Raw genomic sequence first — 26,028 nt, forward strand, 5'->3', positions numbered from 1 at the left:
GCGGGCCTCTGCAGCCTGGCCTTTTTCGTGTGGTATTCCCACATTCTCTCCTGGGCAAAGCACTGGGCTTGCTGAAAATGTGTCATATGAGGTCACTTTGAATATAATTCCTGGACCTCTTCTGGTCCCCAGTAATCATTTCCAGGACCTCTTATCGTTCCCAGTCCACCCCTGCTGCCAACTCCGAAAAGACACCAAAGCATTCCAGGCAATAACCAACACTTCCAAATAGATTGGAAAAAACCCTAAGCGTTCAGAGGCAGCGCCTAGAAACAGATAGCTAAACACTACCCGTCTACGCTCCACAGTAAAATGATGAGCCGCGGGCATCTATACTCTGTGCCACGCTATAGGAGCAGTAACGTCATGTCACAACTTCGCCGCCCAGGCTTATTCCCCTTCTATTTGTACACCCCGCCGTACTATTTAATGGTCAAATGATACCAGCCCTTATTAAGTACCCCAGTGCATTTCTCTCCTACGAGACAATGACTGTGGCCCCAAGTTCCCAACAATGCGTAAGGTTCAAAGGGCCGGTAACCTGGAGGCCCAAACAGCAACCACCACAGTTAAGGGAGAAATGTTTTTGCTGTTAGCACACGTGGTGGTGAAAATAGCATACCAAAACGAGATTCCTGGTTATTGATGTACTAGATGTGTGTATGTCCTTTAAACAGTACTAGGTTCACCTTGCATAAAATAACCAGGACTGTGTAAACTTACGAGGAATAAATGTTCGAGTTCCAACGTGTTCTGTTCTATTATAAATCCTTACATTACCTTCAATGTATGGTATTTGATGTAAAAGTTAGACTTTAAACCTCTTCCCTTTTCTCACCTACCCCTTCCATCATTTATTATCATCCTTTGTATTTGTTTATTTATTCCTATATGTTTGCCCCTGGAGAAATAGCCCTTCCCGCGCTCCCAGTGCTACGCAACCTACCACCCACCTGAACTGCTCCTTTCCGCTGCCGCCTCCCTGCCATGCTCCCCCCTCACAACCCCCTCTCTTACCCATCGCACCATTGCTCTTTACTCAGTTCAGCACCCGCCATTCTGTCCAAACCTCCCATATCACATAAACACGTACATTAATGGATCACCCCTTCTGTCTTAACTTGTGCTGCTTCCTAGTCTGCCAACACTTAGCCAAGCTGGAAAACAACACTGCACTCCCAGGGCTTGGATTCACTGGACAGAGAACGCATTGTTCTTCTTCCTTCCTGTGTCTTTCTACCCAGCAGCTGGAAAAGAGGCTGCACTAGCACTACCCACTTCACTGTGCTTATAAGTATATAATAGGGGATGGGCTACCTCTATCCCCCCCCATGCACCCATTTCCATTCCCTCCCCTCTTTTCCCTTCTGGGCAATGCTGCATGGGCATCCCACAAGCGCGGCAGGGTAACTGCTGTTACCATCGGCAGCTGGGAGAGGGGCAGCCCCAACCTCCCCGCGCCTGCTCCTCTCCTCCTCCCAGCTACGGAGACACGCAGTCTCGGCAGCACAAAAGCCACGGAAGGGTAAGGTGCGAACAGTCACCGCACCCTTCCTCCAAGCTGCAAGGTGCTAAGCGCCATAAGGAAAACAACCGTCAGGCAGGGCCCAGGTTCAAAAGATCTGCCCCCACCTGGAGGTCAGACAGTCGGCTATCCGGCCGGGGGCTGTGACAACAGCAGCCCCCAGCACATACACAACAAAGACCCAGGGCCTCCCTGGGTCCTATAAATGAGAGCAGCATGCTCAGAGTAAACACAATCTGTTTGTGGACCCTGAACGGGGACCCACGCAAACAGGAGGTTCACTGTTTACTCAGTGTCTTCCAAATCTTCTTGCTTCTTTACCACAGAACCCCCCCACCCTACAAAAAGGGGAGAAGAACAAAAAGAAGTACAAGCACTGTACGGTGCCCACAAGAAGTCGTGGGACACAAGAAGGCGGCACGGGTCCGAGGGGGTAACCTCAGGACCCGGTGCCCAAAAGTATGATACCATCATGATATGTGATATTGTTATTGCCATAACCCATATCTGTAAAATAAAATCCTACAGCCTTTTATTGCCAACACTTGATACAAGTTGTGAGCCTATCATTATGGGTGAGGGTTTGGGGTTCGGCCATTACTAATGCATGCATATGGGTTCAGCAGTTATGGGGCTGGCATCAGCTAGTCTGGGGAGGGGCACCTGCGCTGGAGCTGTATCCTATTGCTGTATGCGCTGGAGCTGTATCCTATTGCTGTATGGGGGTGGGGTACACGAGACCCGGAGGCCATGCCTCACAGTAAGTGAAATATTCCAAAGCTACAGCAGGGGGCACCAATGGTCCTCTGCATCGTGTTAAACAGCCACACAGATTCCCGACTTGCATTCAAGCGGAGTGACCAGCTTGTGGAGGGTTGACAGAAACAGACCGTCCACGACTCCACAGCATTCGTGTTTTGGGAGACGGCAGAGATGGGCCTCGTAGTCGTCGTGCTCCAATTCTGCGTGGGGCTCCTGGCCCTGCCAGCCCACCTTCTGGACTTCCTGGGACTGTGGAAGCCGCTGAGTCAGCGGATCTTCCCCTACATCATGCGTAAACTCGCTGTGGGTTACAACGAAAAGATGCATTCCTACAAGAAGGAGCTCTTTCGCAGCCTGCCCGATTTCGCCGGCCCCTCGGGGCAGCTGAAAGTGCTGGAGATCGGGTGCGGGACAGGCAACAATTTCCAGTTTTATCCACAAGGAACCAAAGTCACCTGTACGGACTTGAACCCCAATTTCCAGCAGTTTTTGAAAAAGAGCCAGGCGGAAAACGACCACCTGCACTACGAGCCCAATTTGGTGGCACCTGCTGAGAATTTGTCCGCGGTGGAGGATGCCTCAGTCGACGTGGTGGTCTCCACGCTTGTGCTATGTTCTGCGGAGAACGTCGAAAGGGTGCTAAAGGAAGTGCGGCGAATCCTCAGGCGCGTAAGTATATGTTATTTCTTTTTGCAACCAAACATAAACATGGGGATGATTGTAGGGTTGGACTGCGAGGAAAAAAAAGCCCACGTGGTCCCATTAAAAGTTGGCCCACAATGATTCCATGCTTTTGTACGGGCTTTTCAACTATTACCGTGCGCAAGTGTTGTGGTAAAATGCACATGATTAATGACACTGAGCCAGCGGCATTAGTGAAACGAGCATTGGCAAAGCCAATAGTTTTGTCTTTTGTGTCAGTATTGGAGGCACACTGCAAAGCAATGTGCTATTTGTTGATACACAGCATAACATTTCTAAAGACTCACTGCACAAATTAGTTTACAATACATTGCGTTCCCTGCAAACATGGTGAGGGGTCCATACAGGGAAAAAATGCAGCACCCGTGCACCTAAAAGGGTGTTATTTAGAGTCGAAACATTTACCACTTTTGCTAATACAAACACACATTTGAGGGATGCAAAATGGCCACCAGCCCTTAAGGACATGTTCCGTCACTGAAGCTCTGCTGCGTGTTCTCCCCATACTCCTAGTGTGGGCTGCCAGAACGAACTCGGATTTGGGATCTTGCATTAAGAGCTAAGTTGGCCAAGGTTGAAGAATTGATTGTCTGCCACGTTTTACGTAGGGTTTCCTCGGCCAACTATTCACTGACTAACCTGAGCTCCCTCCTATGAGTAAAACAACATCATTTTATTTCCTGTACATTAATACTGGCCGGGTCACAATAAACACTGATACAGCATCCATTTCCAGCATCTTAAATCATATATATGCTTTTTTCAATCCGTTTACTGCCCCATTTTAAAAGAGTTGGCTGCGGTTTGCCCACCATTACCCAAGCAAATGCAGCGCGTGGTGTACTCAATGTAAATAAACGCCCACAAGAATCTCAAGTACATTCCATAAGACAAAAGGCACAGTTGAAAGCCGTTTCATTATGAGAACAGCAGACCTCTCTGGGGTTTGAGGCCTAGACAAACAAGGGTAGGGATGTTACAAGAAACACAACACATGGCTGGAGTCCAGGGCTAGCTTTCTAAATCCCGATCACTCTTATTGGCCATATTGCTCTTGGTGGGTGCCGCGTTGGAACTGGGAACGAGCATTGGCAAAGCCAACAGTTCTGGATTTTTTTTTTTTTGCATACCTGGGGCAGGCATTTTCCAACACTGCCATAATGAACGGTCCTACCTGACCATAAAATGGCAACAGCTCGCAAATAGTGTTAGTACCTAGGCATATTCTGTCAGTGACTGTCAACCGCCTATGGAATCCCTAGGTAAGAGACAAACCTTTTGGCATTGCCAATGCTTCATTTATTAGGAATTAAGTGCAAGGAACAGATGGAAGGGCCCACATATTACTTAAACATCAAGTGGCTCAAGGCACACAGGATTAGATCTTATTACACCAGGACCAGGTTTACAGGTGCAATTACTTTAAAAAGATTCCTCAGAAATAGCATTGCCCTAGCTCAATGAGAATCCAGAGGTATGGTATGGGATGTAGGGAGTGGCAAGAAGTAGGTGGGAAAGGCCACCTGGACTAGCATGCTGATTAGAGGTCAGTAATTGAGTTAAAAGCCAAACAGCACCCACAGACTGTTTCCCACTTCCCATCTCTCGTCTCTCTGCTTACCATGCCAATAGCTTTGTCTTCTAAGAAGCGCCTACAGCATCACCCAAGAGCCCAGATTAAAGATATACTCCACTTCCTGTGGGGTTGGGTGTGTGCCCCCTGTGATGGGGGTGAGATTGAGGGGCTAGGTGCAGAGTCATGGCAGACAAGTGATTGGCTGAGCGAAGTCATTTGCTAACATTTTCAACAAAACATTGTACTGTAACAAGTGTACGGATTCAGCAGCACTACCAATCAGTCACTGAACAGCACACGCCTTGACGTAGTAGGAAGGGCATGTTGATGTTATTTCTTCATAACACAAAAAAAGGTATGATCTCTTTGGTACTACAATTGTAAACTGGCTTTTATTGTATACTTTACAATGTTAATCTGTAATGATCACTTCCAGTATGTATTGTAGTCATAATAAGAATGTTACACTTGTTTTACTGAGTAACACACATCTTCAAAACCTAAAATAACATATATATTTTTCACTGTTAGAAATGATGTCACATTGATTTTCATTAGTTTTTCTTGAGATGCTCTGTTTCTGCCACGGACGATGAGCGTTCTAGTATTGACTGGCTAGTACACCTCTACTGCTAGGCGAGTCGGATGAACAGACCCCCACTGCTTTCACAGCCGTAGAAGCGACGCATGCTTTGATTCACTTTTTGCTCTCATTGGCAGGCGCATGCCACTGGGTGTGCAGCCAGATGGGCAGCTGATGATTGTGACAGGCTGAGACATCCTGACCACCATGTGCATGCCATGTGCCAGCTATATGCCCTAACGATGGGCCACTGGTCTGAAATGCATAGGCTGTGTAGCTTTTTGGCATTGGCCGCAATATAGTGGTCAACACACTGAATACAACATTGTTTTGTCTCATCAAGACTTTTTTTTCAACCTATGAATACAACAAGATCACCATTAACTTACATTGCTCTGGCTCTTTAGCTAGACTAAGGATGTGCAGCCCACACTGTTGGCTTTTACTAGCTACAGTTCTGCCATTCAAGTCTACAGTTCTGCCATTATCTTGAATGCCCCGTGTGGAGGCATTTTCCAATGGGTATGCACCCCTCACTTTGACACTAACCAGAATAACCAATAAACAATTGAGAATATTGAGCCCGCTGTAAGGAACTCATGGTGGCCACAGTAAAGACAGACACAAGTGATCACAGATCAAAGGTGTTTATTAAACTGTATAAATGGGTGAGAAAAATGCCTTTTCTAAACCTAAATTTAAGATGGGTGCAAGCTAAGACCATCCAATAGTAATAATTAGACAGTCCTAGTGGCGTCTTGTCAAATAAAAAGGGCCGATACTAAAAATAAACGATTGCCAATCCTTATCGCTAAGTTACAAAATAGTGTGGGATAATTTTCACCAGAAAAGAAAGATATGTTCACAAAATGATAAGACAGGATGGTGTAGCGGAGTCTCCTTTCCCCATGTTTGCTAGCATGGAACAAGGCGGGGCTCCTGAGCACAGCACACTCCTGGACTTCCCCAGCAAAAGGTTACAGTTCCTTTCAGCAATATCAGGACCTTCCGTGGTCAAGTCTCTTTTATACAAAGTACCTTGCCTCTGAGGGCCTGTGTGTCAAAAATAACAAAACAAACGCTCCTTTCCGTAATCTTTTATGTTGGGTGATGACTCTTCACCCTTGGACCCCCCTCAACCTGGCTCCGATCCTTCTTGCAATGTTGGCCTCCCTCCGTCGGGTTCACCACAGCCTTTCACTCCCAATAATTTCACCTGTAGTATTCATTAGTCTCAATGTCTCTTTAAACAACCTTTCACTGTGGACCTCCCTCAGCCGGGTTAACTTTTTTCAACACAATATTCACAGGGTTATAGTGCTTCACCCACCTTGCAGGCATCCCTCAGCCGGGATCACATTTGCTAGCTACCCAATTCATCTCTTTGTCACAAATGCGGTATTCACTTCCCTTAGCTTTCCTCTTGGTTCACGATAGCCTCCCTCAATCGCATAGCCTCCCTAAATCGGACTCAGACCATCAATTCACTGTGGAAATCCCTCAATCAGCTTCATACTTGTCCTCACAACATTCACGGGCATCTCACTTCCTCTTGGTTACGGGTCAAAGACTTTCGATTGCACGAGGGGTTTAACTTGACCCTTCCATGACCACTTTGCCCTCTTACGTCAGGCTCTGCTAGGGCCCCCTGGTATTTGTAGTTTCAACCAAAAGGGACAAACCAGAGTCTTTTGAATAAGCGCCCACGTGGTGCCAGACACTCTGCAACTGGTCTTTCCCTGGTTCTCAAAAGTTCAGTAACACACACAAGTTCTTTGTTCACAAGTTCTTTCACTTCATATCATGTTGCCGTTTGCAAGCTTCGCTCAACAATACTCGGTCTACTATCGGTTCTCCATCCGACTCACAGGCTGTGCTGAACTCCTTGGCGTTTCTTGTCTCTGGAGTCAAGAATGGTACGGTAGCAAGCACCTCTCTCTTCCTTGGTTATCAGTGTGGGAGGGCCCCGTGCACCGTTGACATGTTACACCACACGCTAGCTGTAGTTCCCGGTCTTATGATTCCTTTCACTAAGTTTTCGCAGATCTGGGTCGAAAAAGGGCAAGGGCATTTCCCTCCTTGTCGTCCTGTCAGTTCTCGCCGCTTTCCTTCTCCTTTTGAACTGCTGTCTTGAAACAGCTCTCTCCTTGTGCGTTTTGCCTTGCTCATAGTGTGCTCTCGTGCTCCACCTTTTATCCCTGTGGGGAAGGGAAAGGGCTGTCACATGTGTGTAGTTATTGTCTATTGCCTGACTCTTCCTGACCCTTGTGTGGGAACATGTCAGGTAAATGGCTCTGGTGTTAGTCTATTGTCTTTCATGGTGTAAGAAAGTGTTTGTCTCGGAAAAAGGGGGTGAATATCTATGGGGTTGGATGAGGAAAGGTCTTATAAGGAAGGGGTTACTGTGTCTCACCCGTCGGTATCCCACTTCCACTCTCCGAGGACCCCTCATCCAGGTGATCCTCCTGCACTGGTCCACACCCAGGAACTGGATCCAACAGCGATGGCCGTGTCCTGGCCACCTGGATGATAGATCCCAGGGACTAGTCAGTGAGACACCTTCAGGTTTCTCACACTACCTATAGTGGTGCCCGCTCACACCTATAATTTGTACACTTCTACATTGCCCTATGTGCAAGGGAGGGGAATAAATAGCAGCAACAGTGATTGCTGACGGCTTTGCATGAAATCAAAGAGCATTTTATGAACTTGCACTAACCACAGATATGTATATTTGACATATAGGTCTGTGATTTAAGGTCTGAATGTTTGAATGGTGCTCAGTTCATTTTTCACAACACTCATCCTAACAGTGATGTGTTTGATATGTGCATTCAGACAGCCCATCGGTTTGGATGTGTGTAGGGGATTCGTTTTTCCAAGATGATGTTTCACTGATCATTTGTGGGCCATTTCTAGCTCTAGGTGGCATTGTGTCTGTTGGTCAGATTCTCTTATGCAAGCGCAAATGAAAGGTGACCTGAGCATTTCTCGAGGGCTGGACAGTAGCACGCTCCTGATACTGATGAATGACAGTCTCCCATCTACCACCGAAGTCGCCAGTGGACAGTAGTGCAAAAGCTCTACTAGTTACCTCAGCGACTAGTAACTAGTGCAGAATATCTACTGTACATCAGGATGAAGGGCAAATAGTGCAGAATGTTTACTATTTACCATGGTGAAATGTCAACGATGCATGTTGTCTACTATTTACCAGGATAAAGGATAAATGTGTGTGTGTGTGTGTATGTTGTTTACCACGGACACCTCGATGGAAGCACATCCGAGACAACCTTGCAGTGGAACTAGTCAGCAGTACCCACCGTCCTGGTAACTATCGTTTTGTGTCAATTTGGTTACATTTATTGAAACATTTAAGTGCACACTGAGCATTCTCATCTAGTAGCCTTTGTATAGGCATACATGTTATGTTATGTTCTGTTAAAGGTACTTACATAGCACACCGTCACCAACGGAATTGGTCCCCAGGCGCTCTGGCGGATCTATAAACAAGGAGGAGGGCGGGTAGGGTTAGTCGGGTGGATGGGGAATAGGAGAGTGGGAGAAGTGGTGTGCTTTGGCGGCTTCAGTTTGGTATACACCATGCGCTGAGCTTTGGTGCGAGTATCAGACTGTGTGAGACTTCGTGTGCTGATGGTGCATTTTATGTGCTGTTTGTATGTTGTTGATGCAGTGTGGTAAAGTGCGTGCAGATTGCTCGGTGAGAGATGGTTGTGTGAGCTATGGGTGGGTTGGGTATGAAGAGATTCGACAGTTGGGTTAGTGGGGTCTGTATCCTGGTTCTAATACTTCTTGTTCCATTTGAGTTGTATTCCTGTGGGTGGGCTTGTTGCTGATTTCTTGTTGGCCGTCTGACTGTAGTGTGTGATGGTGCGGCGCGGTCCCTGCTGTATCCTTATAAGCATTGTATAGTGTAATTGGGTATGTCTCATTTCTCTCCCTCTGGTGGGAGCTGAGGTTGGGTGCTCCCTCTTCCCTTGCAATCTATTGTAACATTGTTCTGTTGGAGCTTGGTGTGGTTCAGGACCAGGGTGCTATTGGTGAGTCGTCCTAGTACATGGGAAGTAGTATTGTTTAACTTTATTTGTTATGTGTATCGCTTACTCTTATGGTCATTTATGTATCAAAATATATTTTTTCTTTTTTATGAATCTCAACACAATTTAGATTATTTGTTTAGTTTGTGTTGACATTTTTTTAAATCTGTACCAATAGCATCTTTAACAGTGGTAAAGTGTCTTTCCAGGGAAAAGTGTAAATAGTGTACTGCCTCCCCCATTTACCTCGACATTATGAGATAGCTCTGTTAGTCTTATAGTCCGTACGCATTGTTCTGGTGAAATGTGAAGTTATGCAGCAATTTACCAGGGTGAGGGGTAAACAGTGCAGAATCCTTACTATGTACCAGGATGAAGGGCCAATAATGCAGAATCCCTACTATCAGGGGAGTTGCTAGGTTTGGAAAACACCCAGGGCTACGCTGATGTCGGAACTGCTGGGACTGGGGGCTAGCTAGTCTTTTGGCTGTAGCTCCTGAGATTCTATCCGGGGCTACAATCAAAAGATCAGGGGCTATAGCCCTCTTAGCCCCCCTAGCCACGCCCCTGCCTACTATTGTACTATTTAAGGTAAGTTGTGTTAAACAAATAGAGCAAATACGACCGAAGGTGCATAGATTACCTCTAGTTGAAAAGCCGACAAACGCCAATGTCTAGTAAGTGGATGAACCCTTGGACTGCCTAACAGGGAGCAGTGGGAGCACATGGTACACCGCTCTATATAAGTTGGTATTCCCAGAAAAAGTTGCACCCCGAGAACCTGGCGAAGACCATATTTATTTGCTCATTTGACACTTGTATGTCAAATGGTATGGCTGGCGCACCAGCCTCTTTTCCGCAGCAGAGGGAAAGAACAGTGGGGTACATGAACCTGCTAGAGGTCCTGGTTTGCCTCGATAATGTGATTATTTGCCAAAGAAACATTTGAGAACACAACAAAATGCTTAAAGATGTTCTCGGCTGCCATGGGGCTTATGGACTAAATCTCCATTGAAAAATGCCAGTTTTGCAAGTCTTGCTAATAAATGTGATTCCTGGAGTTGGTCAAGGGACAATTCATCATTCCTAAATAGTCTCAGATCTTCTAACAGAATTATTTAACACATTTACATTTAATGAACCTAATTGTGTATCTTTCGTGAGAGAGTTTGATCAAATGCACATGGCTTGAGAGGGTGAAGACGTTGGGGCCAAAGGGCTGGGGAAAAGTACGGGCTCCTGATTGTGAAAGATAACAACTACAAATAGAAAATGTCATCATTTAAACAGGACATACAAGGCAGATGGATTATGGTCATTCTCCAACGTGACCCTTCAAACTTTAACCTGGTTAATCTCTACACCCTGAACAGGTAAATATTTGGTCTGACCTTTGTGAAGTTCTCCATTGTCAAACTAAAAACTGCCAACTTATTGTTGAAAGCGATATGAACCTACCCATGGACCCCATTCTAGGTAGCCATTCCTCACGGGGCCCTAAACTGTTGGCAGCCCAGAGTGATTTGGATAGTTGCATGAAAAAAATAAAGCTAGTGGACACTGTCACTACGTCAGTACTCTGGCCTTGCCAAGAGAGGATGGGATCCAAGAAATCGAGAACCAGTCCCATCCATAAGGTGGACAATGGCAGTTGAAGGGGCCCCACTTCTTGCTTCCCTTGACTCATTCTTGTTTCCATACAGTTCACTAATGTCTCACACTATGCCTCCTACAATAAATGCTTGCCAGTCTTTCTCTTTGTTTCAAAACTTTCCTGAGCGAAGAATCAAGAGATGAGTGAAAGACCCCCCATTAGCTCCATCCTCCCTCCAGGAACTACAGGAGACCAAGAGCTGCATAGAACCAAGCAATTCTCCATCCTTACCTTCTACCGCTGTTCCACACTGGGAGACAAAGAGAGCACCGGCAGAACAAGCAGAATGCGCCAACAGTCGGAGCAGCACACCTCTTCCTGGAGATGACAGACACACACTGCCACCAGTGGTTGACCTCCTAGACCACCAGGTACAACCATGGAACTTACCTTCGCGCCAGAAAGGACAAAGCGCCCTGAATACAAACTTCAAAATTCAGCCTTTTACAGCCACCATTTTCGTTCTATGGCAAAAACCGTGCAGCAAATGCCAGGGAAACCTAACACCCCCCCCCCCACCCCATTTGTAAAACATAACACATCCTGGGTGAGGAATATGAGGCCAGCAGTTTGACTAGTGCCAGAGATCCAAGTGGGACTAGGAGATGAGATATAAAAGGGATCTAAAATAAGTTCAGTGTTTGATAGAGGGACACTGTGCTCTCCTAACTTAATCTTTAAGGTGCTTTATTACATTTAATAATATTCCACTTCTGAGGCCACTCCTGCAGCAACAGTAGCTTGGTGGTTGTAACACTACAAGGCAACCTATTGTAAATATTAAAATGGAAAATCCAGACAATAGTTGTGCTATGGTTCAAAATTGTATTTATATTCCTGCATCAAAAGTCAGTGTGCTCCAAAGACCTAGCACATATACCTGATTAAGCAAATCCTAATAATTCTACACATAAATTGACATTGTAATTTAAGCAAAAGTAATTCAATCATGCATGTAAGTAAGGATGCCCACATCTAAATAATAGCACAAATAACCGTACTTATATTCTCAAATCAAAGACCCCAAAAGTGTGCTCCAAGTCTTGGCTCATATACCTGATTAGGCAATGAAATGAAATGATTTTATTTATATCGTGCTCATACACAAGTGATTTATAATTGCACATGAAGTGACTTTGTCATTTAGATCCAAATAATTCTATCAGATTGATAGCAAAAATACATTTATGTGTAAAATTATTAGTATTTGCATAATCAGATATATGTGCTAAGACTTTGGAAATATAAAAGGGGTTCACAGGAAGTTAGAAGTGTGGGTTTTTCGGGTGAGGTCAGAGGAGGTGGAGGAGGTAGACCAAGAGACCAGCAGGAGAAAGGAAGGAGCAGCGAATTGTGGAAGCAAATTCTAAAAAAGGTGAGGTGTTGGCTTGTAAGTGCAAGTGGTACTGCAGTGTGAATGTGCCTGATAGTGTGGTGATTGAGCTTAGGATCTATGGATTCAGGAGTGACTGTGAGCATATGGTACTGAGCGGAAGAACAGTGACTGAGCAGTAGTAATGCTAAGGAGAACGTAGTAGTGTGGAAGAGGGAGCATTAGTGTGGAGGAGGGAACAGTGCTGTAGTGGAGGAAGTAGTAATCAATGGGCGAAGGCGAAGACCAGAAGGCGGGAGTGAGGGGGAGGGATAGAAGAGTGGTGGGGAGCACAGACTAGGTGAGGGAGTTGTTCGGTAGAATGAGAGGAGAATAAAAGGGAGGAGAGAGAGAAAGACACAGAGACAGAGACCGGCATGAAAGGGGGAACGTTTGAATCGGGTAGGTTATCTGCAAGGCACATTTCCCACATCCCTTTTAGAAAGTCCCTGAGGGAGTTTAGATAGAATAGGCAACTTGCCTTTAGGTCCACACACCCAGTCTAAATCAGATTTTACACAGTAGGGGTCAATACTGGCTATCTAATAACCCAAGGAATTCTGGATTAGGGAGGAGGTGCTTTTGAGGATGTGAGAGGGAGCACCGATAATGGGGCCAATTGAGAAACCAATAAAGTCCTTGAGCCATCTCTGAGGCTTGGAGTAATTCTTGTGCCGTCTTGATACATGGTCGCCCATTGCCATCCAAAATGTTTAGCATTATGTGAGTGACAAGTACGGCCTGGGTTTCCACCTGAGTAACAGCAGGAGCAGCGGTATGTGATTTATATGGATATGAGGAAGTGAAGATCCCTCTGCAAGGTCAAGGAATTGTTCTGACTGGATTTAAAATGGAAATACTACAGGGAACCTATGGTAGAGTTGCTCCAAAATGTGGGCAGTCCCGTAAGTATTCCATGGGGCAAAGAGCCAAAGTAAATGACAAGGAGTACAGTGGAGTGGTCAAGGTAAGCCTTTTGAACCTTCCTGTTGAAACAGTGTCAACCATTAGTCTGATGTGTGAAAATATGATTCCAGACCTCCAGGAAGTTGAAATCCTTGAACCTAATGACAGAGCAGAAGCTGAGTTTGGAGAGATGACATGCCTGGGAATGAAAAGATCAACTTGCAGATCTCCCTAGACCTGCTTCAGTCGAGTTTGATGACTCTCAACAAACAGACCCACTCCTTGACAAGCCCAGAAGACACTGGTATTGGAGATGGAGAGCAGAACCCTGAAGACACCACATTTTGTGGAGAAAGCAGGACTCTTATATCGAGTTAGTATGAACCCAAGAGGAGACCGCGTTAACAACCACCAATGGTTGTTCCCAACCAATTCCAGAAGGCCACAATGGAAGTAGGCCATGCCAACCTAATGGCAGGGAATCTAGGCTGGAGAAAACTCAGAAGGCACTACTTGGCTGACTGTACTGTCATTGGGTAAATTCTGGGACCAAACAATTCTGTGCAAACTGTCCCATCTGTCAGAAAACATCTCCTGACAATGTAACCTGTACTCCTGTCCAACCATTACCCATCATTGAAGTACCCTTGCCTCGGATTGGCATGAATGTAGATGGTCCCATCCAAATCCGGCCACTGATACATACTAGTGATTGTTGACTATGTGGCCCAATATCCGGAAGCTTTCCCCAATGAGAAGTAATACACACAGGGCAATACTGCAAGTGTGAATCACTTTCTTCACAAGAGTGGACTTCTCTCAGAATTCCTTACTGAACAGGGAAGCAGTTTCATGTTAAAACAAATGACCGGGATACCAATTCTAATGAGAGCCCACACGCTAAGAACCTCCATCTACCACCCCCATACACATGGTGTAGAGGAACGATTTAACCACATCCTGAAACACATCCCCAGAAACCTGGCATTCGGAGATTGGAGGGATTGGGGTTACCTGATCCCCTGGACTATTTGTGGTGTAGAAAATAGCACAATCATTAACTGGATTCTCTCCCTTTGAGTTGATCTATGGACAAAATCTCAGAGATGTTCTCAAGATTCTGACTACCAGTATCTGAGTGTGATGAGGGAGAAGTAAATGCATCATTAGCAAAGTTTTCTTCCTTTTAAAAAAAAAAATCATTAGCCTCCTGTTTTCCATTTGTGGGTGGTAATGGCAATGCAAACCTTGTGGGCAGGCTCTCCTGGGCTGGTAACTAATTGAGGAGAACTGGGAGCTATGTTGCTCCTCCTTGTAGCCTGGTTAGCTTGACACCAGAGGCTACCAGGAGCTACTTTTGGCATCCCAGCCAACTGACGCCGAACAAAAACACTGATGTGAATTTAACTCGTAAGTTTGGGGCAATTTATACATGAACATTAGGACACATCAATACAACATTTAATGCATAAGGGGACATAAGAAATTGACAAAATTATAAGTGTGCATATATTTGGAAGTAGGATTTGTGGAACACTGTGTACTAGCTCCTCGTTCCCCGGTGGGAGGTCCTGGTTAAGGCTGGATACCCAGGAGCTGCTTTTAGCTTCTGTTTAACCAATCTTAATTTTGCCCCCTGGTTTTTGTGGAGTATGTCCAAATTCAGAAAACAGTGCAATCAATAGTCACATTTCTAGACTTCTCTACATCACTCAACTAGATCTGATATAGACTTATCTATATCACTCACCCAGAAACCGTTTACTGACATTCAGTTCCTTGTGGCCCCTGTTTTTCGCTTTCTTTGCTGGTCTTGTCTCGGTGAGGTGGGGTCCCTCTTCCCATAGTGCCTCCCCCCCTCGCCTATCTCCTTCCACACACATCTCCCTAGAGAAGGGCTACTAATTATACAGACCTGCAGGCCACCAGCCACCCTTCAGACCATTTGCTGTGGCTCCCTTGAACTCACCCCTGACTCTGCTTCCATGCCTTGCACAGCAGCAACCAAGAGTTTAGCGCTTGCTGAACATTTGTAGTCTATTTTATTTTAGTCTATTTTATTATTTGTACTATCACTTACTGTGACTTCAGAATGATGAAGGCAGAAGGCCATACACCATCTGCCACAGTCACAGGGTGATAAGTGGGAGCAGCCAAAAAGAGCCCATCTGAGAGGAAGATAAATATTAATAAAGCCATAGGATTTGCCATTTTAATTCAATCATTTTGAACACTAATATTTTTGTGTTATAGATACAACCTGTTGTGCACTAAAACTAATGTACAGTATTGGAATGATCTGCTATTGAGCATAAACCATTTCCAGCCCCCAATGGAAGGAAGAAAATAATTAAAAAAAACTTTTTAGAGGATGGGAACGGACTTACTGAAAACCAGCCAGAAGGATTTCAGTAAAAACCCCCTGCCAATACCATCATAATGATGGTGAACGTATAATGAAGGGAAACCCTCAAAATTATAACTGCTAGTAATCATCAAGCATCGACTGTGCCTGTTCTAGCAATATTTCTGACACCATGTGCTTTTCAAACTAACACATTATTTCTGGAAACCTCGAAACACCTCTTTCATTAAAAGTGAAATATTCATTTTTACAGGGATTTAAGTGTTAGGCAGTTGATAGCGAACGATGCAGTTATCACACAAAGACCAAACTTGTTGGCCCCCTAGAAAATGTTTGCGAGCACCTATACCCTAGAGGGGTCTGCAACCTGTGGCTCTCCAGATGTTTCGGACTACAACTCCCATGATCTCCTGACATTGACTATGCTGTACAGGCCGGATGGGAATGGTAGTCCAAACACATCTGGGAGCCAAAGGTTGCAGACCCCTGCTAGACCTTTCCCTAACTACCTCACTAACCATGCTTGTGCTTGTTTTGTTATCATTTGTTAATGCGATCAGATTGCATGTTTGTTAACCTGGATCCAGAAAATGGAATTTCAGCATGTATTTGGGATACAGAGAGCATCCCTTATAGCCATCTCAAGGTGCCCCATGTTAGGTGGGAATAATGAGCCATTCCTGGCATTTAAGCTCACATCACATTGCATTCTGGTACTGACATTAATGATGTTTTGTCACAAAACTATTGGTATTGTGACATGAATTAGTCTATTCTATTTTTGCAGTTAAAAGAAGTCTTAATGCTCCTACATTCAGCATTTGACCAGCAAGAGGTCTGCAGGGTGGTTAGGATTAAGTAAAGCATATATGGGTCATTGTATATATTATTTCACATGAATAGATTGGCAAGGCCTGTTTTGAACCGTATAGTTAATATACTTAGCACTTTTATACCACTTAAGTATTTAAATCCATGGGGCTTTATGCTCGCTTTGCATGCAAATACAAGACGTTCACTTAGGCCCTGCCTTTCTATGTATGTAAGAGCACACAGCAAACATACATCATTTACCATTCCACTTAGAAGCATATTGCATATCAAATATATCGGATAGAGCCATTTATTTATTGGATTTATGATCCAGCAATTATTATTGTACAGTGAAAGGCCTATGGTCGTATTAGAGTGCATGTATAATTGAACTCAGGGCAGTCCCATATTCTTCAGCTCTCAGCTCTGAAATTATGTGAACAAGGTCATAGAAAGAGTAAACAATTTCAGCAAGTTGTACAGGACAAGAGAAGTCAACTTAGTTACAGGGACATTTTGCATTACTTAAGCAAATTATGGTAAGTTAATACAGGCCTCAACAGAAAGCAACAGCCTTTAAGATAAACTAGAATACAGTGCTGTCCAGTCCCTCTTATCAACTTTGCTTATATGTTTAATAAACAAATTGCAGCAAGGTGTCCAATGATGAGATAAAGTCCCACTTGAGGTATGGGAAATTGTATTGAAACTACTTCTCAGAAACAAACACAATCCTGTGGTATTTTGGCAGACAAGATAAATCGTGCAGAGATTGGGGGCAGGGCAGTGAATAGAAGCCAGCAGAAGATGGAATCGGAGAATTGAGTACCAGCCAGTCAGAGTATGGGTAAAGGTGCCAGCCACAATGGAATGGGTATGAAACTCTATTATTTAGAAGGGACTTGCATTCTTATACTGATTACCCTGCCAACTGAATTACGAAAAAGAGGCACAGAAAGGGCCCTGCATTTTATTTAAAATATGGATTATCCTCTAAGAAGAATTACAGCAAAGAGACACAGAAAAGGACTTTTTATTTGGTTGTCCTGTAAATTTAATTAGACCAAATAATCAAGTTGAATTTAATATGATGAATTCCGGTTTTACCCTGTGAGTTCAATTATAAGTGTGTTTGTGCAACACGGGACGGATTGAAAGATCACTGGTGTGTGCCTGCGTTGTGTTAGGAGTAGATTTTCTTGAAGCAGTGGTTGGTTTAGGCAACGGGTCATTTAAAACCATCAATGATTTTGCATCACGATATAGCACAGACTATTTTGCACCTTTGGTCAAATTTCAAATAACATGTATAAATGTATGTAAATGAATTAAGATAATTAAAAGTACAATTGGAAACAGGAGGACTTGTTATTTGACATGTTTGAAAGCTAATGCATTGTAATATTTTAGTGAAGAATGGTTTTATTTTTATTTTTATTTTAATGTGATACAGTTTTTAAACAAAAAAAACTTTACACATAAATCAACAGAGTAATATTTTCTTCTTATAATTTAAACAACGGTTCAATATTTAAAAGTGGGAAAACACTTAAAATCATATTCAATTTTGTTACAAATTTCATAGGCCTTATCCTAGAGATAACTTTCATGCAATTTCATATTATTTCATATAATCATTCGTTTACTGTTTATTGATGCTGAGAGAAATTGGCTAGTCTTCAGATTTCAAGTATTCCCTTAACTGTATACCAAACTCTATATAAGGCCAAATGTAGGCTAGGATTCAAGGTGTTAATGCATGTTAGCCAAAAATCTTTGGACTTAATATGGTCAAGATTATGTACATATCTGCTATAATGTTTTATGTAGGTTGAACCCAAACTGGGACATAGTGTAAGAGCATGTCTTGCAGTTTCTAATGAATCTTTATTCTTGCATATCCTGCAAAAACGCTCTGTTTTAGAGATGGCCCTTTCAGGGCCCAACACCGCTAGAACAGGTAAATGGTTAATGCGTAGGAGTAACAAAAAGCGTCTTAGATTATCCGAGGGGCAAAGGTTGAGATATCCTTGTGCCCTTCTGAAGGTGTATAAAACATGAGTTATGAACCCGTAGCTGTGGAGGCTTGCAAGATGTCTAAAATTATCTTGCCAGTCCCAAATTTTGAGTCGTTCAGCCATTTGGGACTTTAGGTTTATATAATTGTCCTCCCAGTTAGGGGTCCATTCAATCGTCTCAAATAGAGCATTCATTTCTTTAACAAAACGAGCCTGCTTATTCTTAACAATATCTTCTTTCACGGTTATCAGAAGGGGATTAGTCGGATTAGTATGCAGGTTAATATAGATCTCGGCTCTTTTCTTCAAGACCAGAGCTTTTAAAGAGGGTAAACCCAGCTCCAATCTTAGTATCGCCATTGGTATTCCCGGTGGCAGTCCCAGCAGCTTTCGCCAAAAGCGGCCTTCCAATGTCTGTAGCCAATCTAAATTGAGGCCAACCAGGACTTCCAGTCCATAGATTACCATGGGTATCAGGCATTGGACGTAAAGTTGGCGAGCTGCCCACATGGAATATCCACTCTTCTTACGGGAGAACTGATGTATCATAGAGGTAAGTTGCGCTGCTTTTATTTTGCGGGATTGTACACATGATTGGGAATTTCCCTTAGAGTCGAATTCCACTCCCAAGTACTTGTAACTATGGGTATATTGAATTTCATGTCCTCTTACAACCATTCTAGGGCGGCTCACTTTACCATGGCTATAGAGGATCAACTCTGTTTTCATGTGATTAATTGTGAGTTCGTTCTCCTCCGCATACTTCCAAAGTCGCTCTGCCGAGCGTAGAATGCCGCTAAATGTGTGGTCAAGAATAACCACATCATCCGCATACGCCAGGATTAAGCAGTGTTGAGAGCCAACCTTGGGAGGGCAGTTACTCACCTCTCTAATATACTCTGGAATATCGGAAACGAACAGATTATATAACATGGGTGCAGTGACGCAGCCTTGTTTCACCCCTCTTGTTTGCTTTATCACCCTAGTTGAGGATCCACTTCCATCAAGCCTCAACTGAACTGTGGTGTTATGATGTAGAAGTTGCAAATAATAGAGCAAGTCTTCAGGGCATGCCAGTCTCCTAAGCTTCCTCCATAGCTTCTCTCTATTAACCGTGTCGAATGCTGCCTTAAAGTCTATATATAAGGCATACAGAGGCGGATTATTAGGAAGTAGGGCTTTATCTCTAAGACTATTCATGATGAAAAGATTGTGAGTAGTAGAATATCCAGGTCTGAATCCGCTTTGAAAGCGATCCAGAATCCCTTCCGTTTCAGACCAAGATTGTAATTTCTGTAACAATAAGGAGGCAAATAATTTGCCAGAACAGTCTAGCATAGATAGCAAGCAGTAATTGCCCGGATCAGATCTATTGCCTTTTTTGAAAATTGGCACTAAGATTGCTCTCTGCCAGGTCTCAGGTATTATCCCTGCTTTTAAAACTTTTTCAAAGAGGATTTTCAGAAAGTTAGCCCAGAAAACTGGGTTACTCTTCATATGTAGATTGGAGAGACCGTTAGGCCCCGGGGCTCTGGAGGATTTAAGTTTAGCAATCTTACCTATCAGGTCTTCTAGGTGGATAGGGAACGGCTTAGGAGCTTGAGAGATGGTTGAAAAAATTTCGGGGTTAACTGCTGGAATGCCATTACGCGTTTCCAGGAAATTGACCCATTCCTCAGCATCAATCGGGTTTATTTGGGAGGTTACCTTGCTCCCTCTAGCTTCTCCTAGAAGTGCCCAGATATTTCGGGAATTTCTCGAGCAAATAGTCTTCACGGTTTTTTGCCAGTTTGCCAATTTCTTCGATCTGTTCCAATATTTTAACCATGCCCTATACCTATTTTTTATCTCTCTGATCTTAGTATGTGTATCCATAATTAAATGGGAATGGGCTCTGATTCTACGTATCTCCCTTCTCAGAGTACGTTTAGCATCTCGAATTGTCTTATCATAGCCCTTGCTCGAGCCCTGCTCTCTGATAACAAGTAAAGATTTTTTTGTAGCATATTTACCCGTAAAATTATAGATCCAACCTTCAAGATGTTCTATTGATAGATTAGCAAACATGGTGTGATAATCAGCGTCCCATTCACCACAATCATGACATGCTTTGGATATGTTTTTCTCAGACCATACTAATCGTGAAACAGCATGATTAACCAACAGGCTTCCTGTCGCTATTGTTAAAGGAAATAGAGAATCACATTTCAGGCTTAAACTCAGGCCGCTGTGATCACTCCAATCGTTATCTATTATTTCCATGTCATTAACCAGGGATGCCACCTCCGGGCTAGTAAAACAATAATCTAGAGTGCGACGAGCGGCACCTGCTTTCCAAGTATAATGTCCCGGACGGTCACTCATAGTTCGACCGTTTAGACATTCCAAGTCCCAGCTCTTCATAAAACATAACCACTTCTCCCCTTCTTCATCATTACAATCCTGAGACATAAGGGGATACGGATGTAAGTGCTTATTGTTAGTTGTACCACCATCCCCTTTAATAGAACAATTAAAATCCCCAGCAATGATCAAGAGGTTATTTTGGCATTCATTCGTCCACTCAGTAAGCAAATCATGCAGTCTATCTTGTATTAGGTCACTCTTTGTCGCATCGTGTGGATTATAAACATTGACCAGCAAGAGTTTCATCTGATTATTTTTGATCGGTATAACCACCTCCACCGCATTAATGTTATCCTCAAGATCAGTATTGATTTCATTAGATATTATAGTTTTACTTACACCTATCATCAGTCCCCCAAAAGGTCTTCCCATTTGGCCTTTTTTAGCAAAAGTATGGTACAACTTATACCCATCTATTATAATTGGTGCAGTTAGCCAGGTTTCCTGTAATAGGAAAAAGGAGTAGTTCATAATAAAGGGTAGCGAGCCATTAGTTACAGTAATATGTTTGAAGCCCCTAGTGTTCCAGGATAGCATTGAGCAAGTTCAGGGTTTATTTATAACCAAGGGCAAGGCCTCTGCAAGCCATTTCAGAGTGTTCTGAATGTCACTCATTTGCACTCGGTTCCCAGTAAGAGGAGGTAGTTTAGTATTATTGTCAGTGTTAGTAGGCTTGGGAGCTTCTTTAATCAGAGGGTCTACGTCATCAGGATTCACATCTACCCCCAAGCCTACTTGCGCTAAATTGACTCTATGTTTACGAATCAGCTGAGCCGAGGCCAGGACCGTACAATGTAGTGCTGTCACATTAGGGTTAGTGGTACATAGAGGCTCTACAAATGAGAAATCCTCAGATCTAATAACTCTTAATTGAGGTATTAGATGAAGTTTCTCGAGCATGCCTGTACGTGAGAGCCATTTACCATGGCATTGCTGGTTCAGATTCTTCACAATGCAAATCTTGTTTTCTTCTCTATTCTCTTTCCTTGCTGGAACCGGTGTATCACTTTCAGCATCCATGCTTTCAAGTGTTCTATTCGGGCTGTTCCTTTGAGGGGTGGAAAACTGATTATCAATAGAATGGTTTTCTGTAAGGATAGAGTCTTGGCTAGCATTACTCACAGCTGAAATTTCTTTAGATTTTTCCACCAATATCCAGCTAGTGAGTGTGCCCGGACCTTTATTTCGGTTTTTCTTTCTTTTTAGTGCCCTTTTTCTTGCCTTTTTGGATTTCTGTTGTGGGATTGCTGTGTTTGGGAGTGGAGAGGCCACCTCTACCGGAACATTTCTTAGGGCAGCTCTTTTCGCCATTCTACGCTGTTTCTTAGTCAGATGAGTGTTTCCCTCATTTGTCAGATGTTCGTTCTCCTCAACGTTAATTGGACTAGGTGGAATCTGAGGCTCCTTTACCTCTTCCGGGCATACTTCATACTCTAGGTCCGGAGCGGGAAGATTCAGCTGTAGGATTGTATTCACATGTATTCTTCCACATAATTTGAGGAGAATTTTTAGGGCAAATTGGAGAGAGGTTAAGGACGCCTGCATCTCTGCAATGGCTGCAGAGTTTAGCTGTGAAAGCTCACTAAGTTGATCGTCCTTAGTTTGTCCTGACTCTTCTAAGTCAATCAATAAGTTTGGTGATTCAGACAGTCGACCAGAGCATAAAGTTCTCTGAGTAGAATTCGCTGGTTGTAACACTTGGGCTTCCACTGTTATACTTGCGACTTTCTTACTAGTCCCCATCTCATTAATCCCCGGCTCTCCTGAATTAGGTGGAGGAGCCATAGATTTCTGTATAGATAGGCATAAGTCCAATAGCAAATTGTTGTCAATGTCGTCTAGGGATGTAACATCTAGTGGTCGACTTGCGTTATGTGTAGCCGGAAGTGTCTCCTCAGTTTGTTCGTCAGTGCATGTAGGTAAGATCTTTTTAAATAACTCCGGAATGGTGCCTCCGGCGTTGGCTGGCGATTTCAAACTGTCCCCACCTCTTAGATTGTTATTGGGCATGCAGGGATGATTTGTCCTGCCCTTCCGTAAATTATAGGGCGCTTTTGCCCCGCGTGTTTTAGGCGGCATTTGGCTCAGTAAAATTACAGGAGAGTAGATAAAAATAAGTAGTCAGAAGGGCTAGTATCTTTGGCAAAACCAAATCACTCAGCACTCAATTGTATGCAAGACAAGTTAGTAATCTGTATGAAAAATTATTACTTCTGCGTAAGGGATCAAAGGAGAATGTAATCTCCCACAGTCTCCCATAAACTGTGCAGAGGGAGGAAACTTGATTATGCGGGCGGTCTTACCCTTTACTCCACACTCAATAGTGAGACTCAGTGGTTGACGCGCCTACGCGCCAAACAGCCGCACAACAGCACAGCCAGTGGCCTTGTCTCCTACCGGGCTTAACGCCGCGAGGGTGACTGTGTCTGGCCTTTGAGGTGGTTCAGAGTCACGTGATGACCACGTGACCGGCAGCAGTCTCCGCCCCCTCCAGGGAACGGACGTAGAACAGCAAGAGTCTCCTGACTCGCAGTGCTGTGCAGGTGGAGAATTAGCAAACGCGAACGCACGTTCGTTTTCAAGGCAAAGTACAGCTGTAGCAGCAAAAGCACAGGTTTTAAAAGGTTGGAATCCCTTTTGGAGAAGATGCATGATTCTGGAGGCATTGTTTTTGTGATGATTGAAGAATTCATGCACAAATGTTTTAATAAACATTTTAAAGAATTTATACCAATTTGATACTCTTACAAGCTTTCAAAAAAAGGACCATTGGCAGAGTCAAGGAGTGAAAATGATTATTTTGTTATCAATAAATGTGCAATTGAAAATGTATTCCTGAACAGACTGTTTTAAAACACACTTGCCATTCACAGAGAAGGAAGTGCCTAGCTGCATGACACAATTAAGAGAAAGGAAGTAGATCATCACAGATAAATCACTGGCTTAAATTCTCAACTTTTTTGGCAAATGGATTAAAAAAGTGTTACGTTTAACCCTTGAAAGACCTTTCTCAGAGCAAAGCTCTTAGACGGGTGAAATAGGATGAATGATGAAACAGGAGGTGCCTAGTAAATACGTCACCTAGAAATCAAAACCAAGTGAGCAGGTCTATGCTCATTACCACACACACGCACACTATCCTGATCTGCTTCCATTCTTCAGCTGATGTTGCAAAACAGCAATGTGTACATTTGCTTACCAGAAACTTTACAGGAATAAAGTACTTTGTCCCTATTTATAGAAATGGCAGTACATGCGATTCCTCTGTCTAAATGCCCTTAAAATGCATACAAAGTTCATCCTGCATAACCTGCAAGAATGGATAAAGGACACTGTCTATAACACCATTCAACACTGGTTTCCACTAAGGCCCTTTCCATTATTAATAATAATAATTTGGCACTTATATAGCGCTACAAACCCTCAGGTATCTGAGCCCTGCTTATTATTACCCACGGTGTGGTGCTCATTTATCGACCTCGGAAAGATGAAAGGCTGAGTTTGGCCCTGCCCGGATTCGAACCTGCGTTAGCAGGCTCTGCACGGATGTCAAAGCGAGCGCTCTACTCGCTGTGCCACTTGACTGGCTTGACCGACATTATTGATGTCACGTTCATCTTATAATCCTCTGGCAACTCTAATCAGGAAGCAATCGCTTCATCCCAGCACCACCAACCACTGATGGACTAGGCGATCAGATGACAACAGTGTGTGTGTCATCCCTTGCAAATGTCTTGGGGGAGGGGGGTCCAGCCAGAGGAGTCCCAGATAGGGGCGGAACAGTGAAGGGTGAAGACAAGGCCTTGGCCAACCTCTTTGCCTCTTAGCCTATGAGTCTTTTCTTTTGCCTTTCTCCCTTTCTCCCTGTTGCACCTGTAAGTACCCAAAGCTTCCTAATTACTATACGATCTCTCCACACTCTGCTACTAACCTATAATGCATTCACTCCTGCGCCTCCTGCTGCTCCTCCTGCCCACCTGTCCTTAAGCTTTCTCCAATCACGCTACAACTATTATAAAACTCAGAACTCAAAACTACCACTAGTCCATCTCTTTTCCACCTCCTTCCAACAAAAAAATGCTGTTTTGCTAACCATACCTTCTCTAACACCTATCCACCTCACCTCTCTTCCTCTGAAACTCAACTTCTGTACTCTTCTTTACCTCACTGAACATTGCTATCTGGAATGCTCAGTCTGTATGCAACAAAACATCCTTTATCACTGACTACTTTCACTCCAGCTCTCCTCCCCTAGACCTTCTTGTTATCACTGAAAACTAGATTTCTCCATCTGACACTGCTACTCTAACAGCCCTATGCGATTGCAAACTATCCTTCATTCACTCTCCTCAATTGACTGGCAGAGGTGGGGGCATCGGACGCCTACACTCTTTTTGCATCAATACCCCACAAATCTCCCAATGCCACGTCCTCTCCTACCTATTTTGAATTCACCAGGTCACATCATCTCCATATATCACCCTCCTGGTCCCACTGGACCATTGTTTGATGTTCTTGGGCAACTCCCTGATTCTCTTATCACTAAACATCAACTCATTCTCGTAGGTGACTTTAACCTTCCTTCTCCAACCACTTCTCAGAAATCTGAACTTTAGTATTTTCTTAGTGACCACTCCCTCCACTCTATCCATAACCTACCTAACCACAAAGCGGGTAACTCTTTGGATTTCTCATTCATCTTCACCTCTCTCTCAGCCACTAATACGAATGTCACACATCCATATCTGATCACTCAATTGTTTCCACCACCATCTCCTTTCCACCCGCTGACCTTTCCTCACTCTTGCTTCAACTATTACTAAAATCAAATGTAAACCTTCTGCCATTCGGCCCTTTATCTCCGACCTACATTTCTCACTCTCCTCCTTCACACCCGATACCTCTTTTACCAACACTGCCTTCTACAGCTTCAAATCCCTACTATTTGACTCATTCTCCTCTCACTTCCCACTGCTTACTTTCACCCCTAAGTCTCAACATCCTCACCCATGGGTCATCCCATTCATACGCTCTCTCCGCACAGACTTGCGTTGGCTGCTGCGCAAATGGGGGTGTATCCACTCATATCATATGAGGACCTGCAACTCTGCGTCTATGCCCTGAACTCTCTCAAGTTCACTCTTGATAGAGCTAAAATGGAATTCTACCTAACCCTCATTGAGTCTCACTCCAACCATCCTTGCCAGCTCCATGGCACCCTGAAGTCGCTTCTCATTCCTCCTAAGTCTGACTATCAACTCCACTCTCATAGCTAATGACCTAGCAAA

At 43.9% G+C, this 26,028-nt stretch overlaps 1 protein-coding gene across 1 annotated transcript in view; it reads left to right on the top strand.

Moving 5' to 3' along the window:
• Window positions 1-2,371: 2,371 nt before the first annotated feature.
• The window catches only part of LOC138582290 (thiol S-methyltransferase TMT1A-like), a 329,532-nt gene continuing 305,875 nt past the window's right edge, over window positions 2,372-26,028 (top strand). Inside the window, exon 1 of the mRNA XM_069653428.1 lies at window positions 2,372-2,956. Within this exon, the coding sequence (XP_069509529.1) occupies window positions 2,459-2,956 (498 nt within the window). The 5' untranslated portion in view covers window positions 2,372-2,458. The remainder of the gene's footprint in view (window positions 2,957-26,028) is intronic.

The sequence above is a fragment of the Ambystoma mexicanum genome, chromosome 3q (assembly GCF_040938575.1).
Source record: "Ambystoma mexicanum isolate Mex_15411 chromosome 3q, UKY_AmexF1_1, whole genome shotgun sequence".
Taxonomy (NCBI): Eukaryota; Metazoa; Chordata; class Amphibia; order Caudata; family Ambystomatidae; genus Ambystoma; species Ambystoma mexicanum.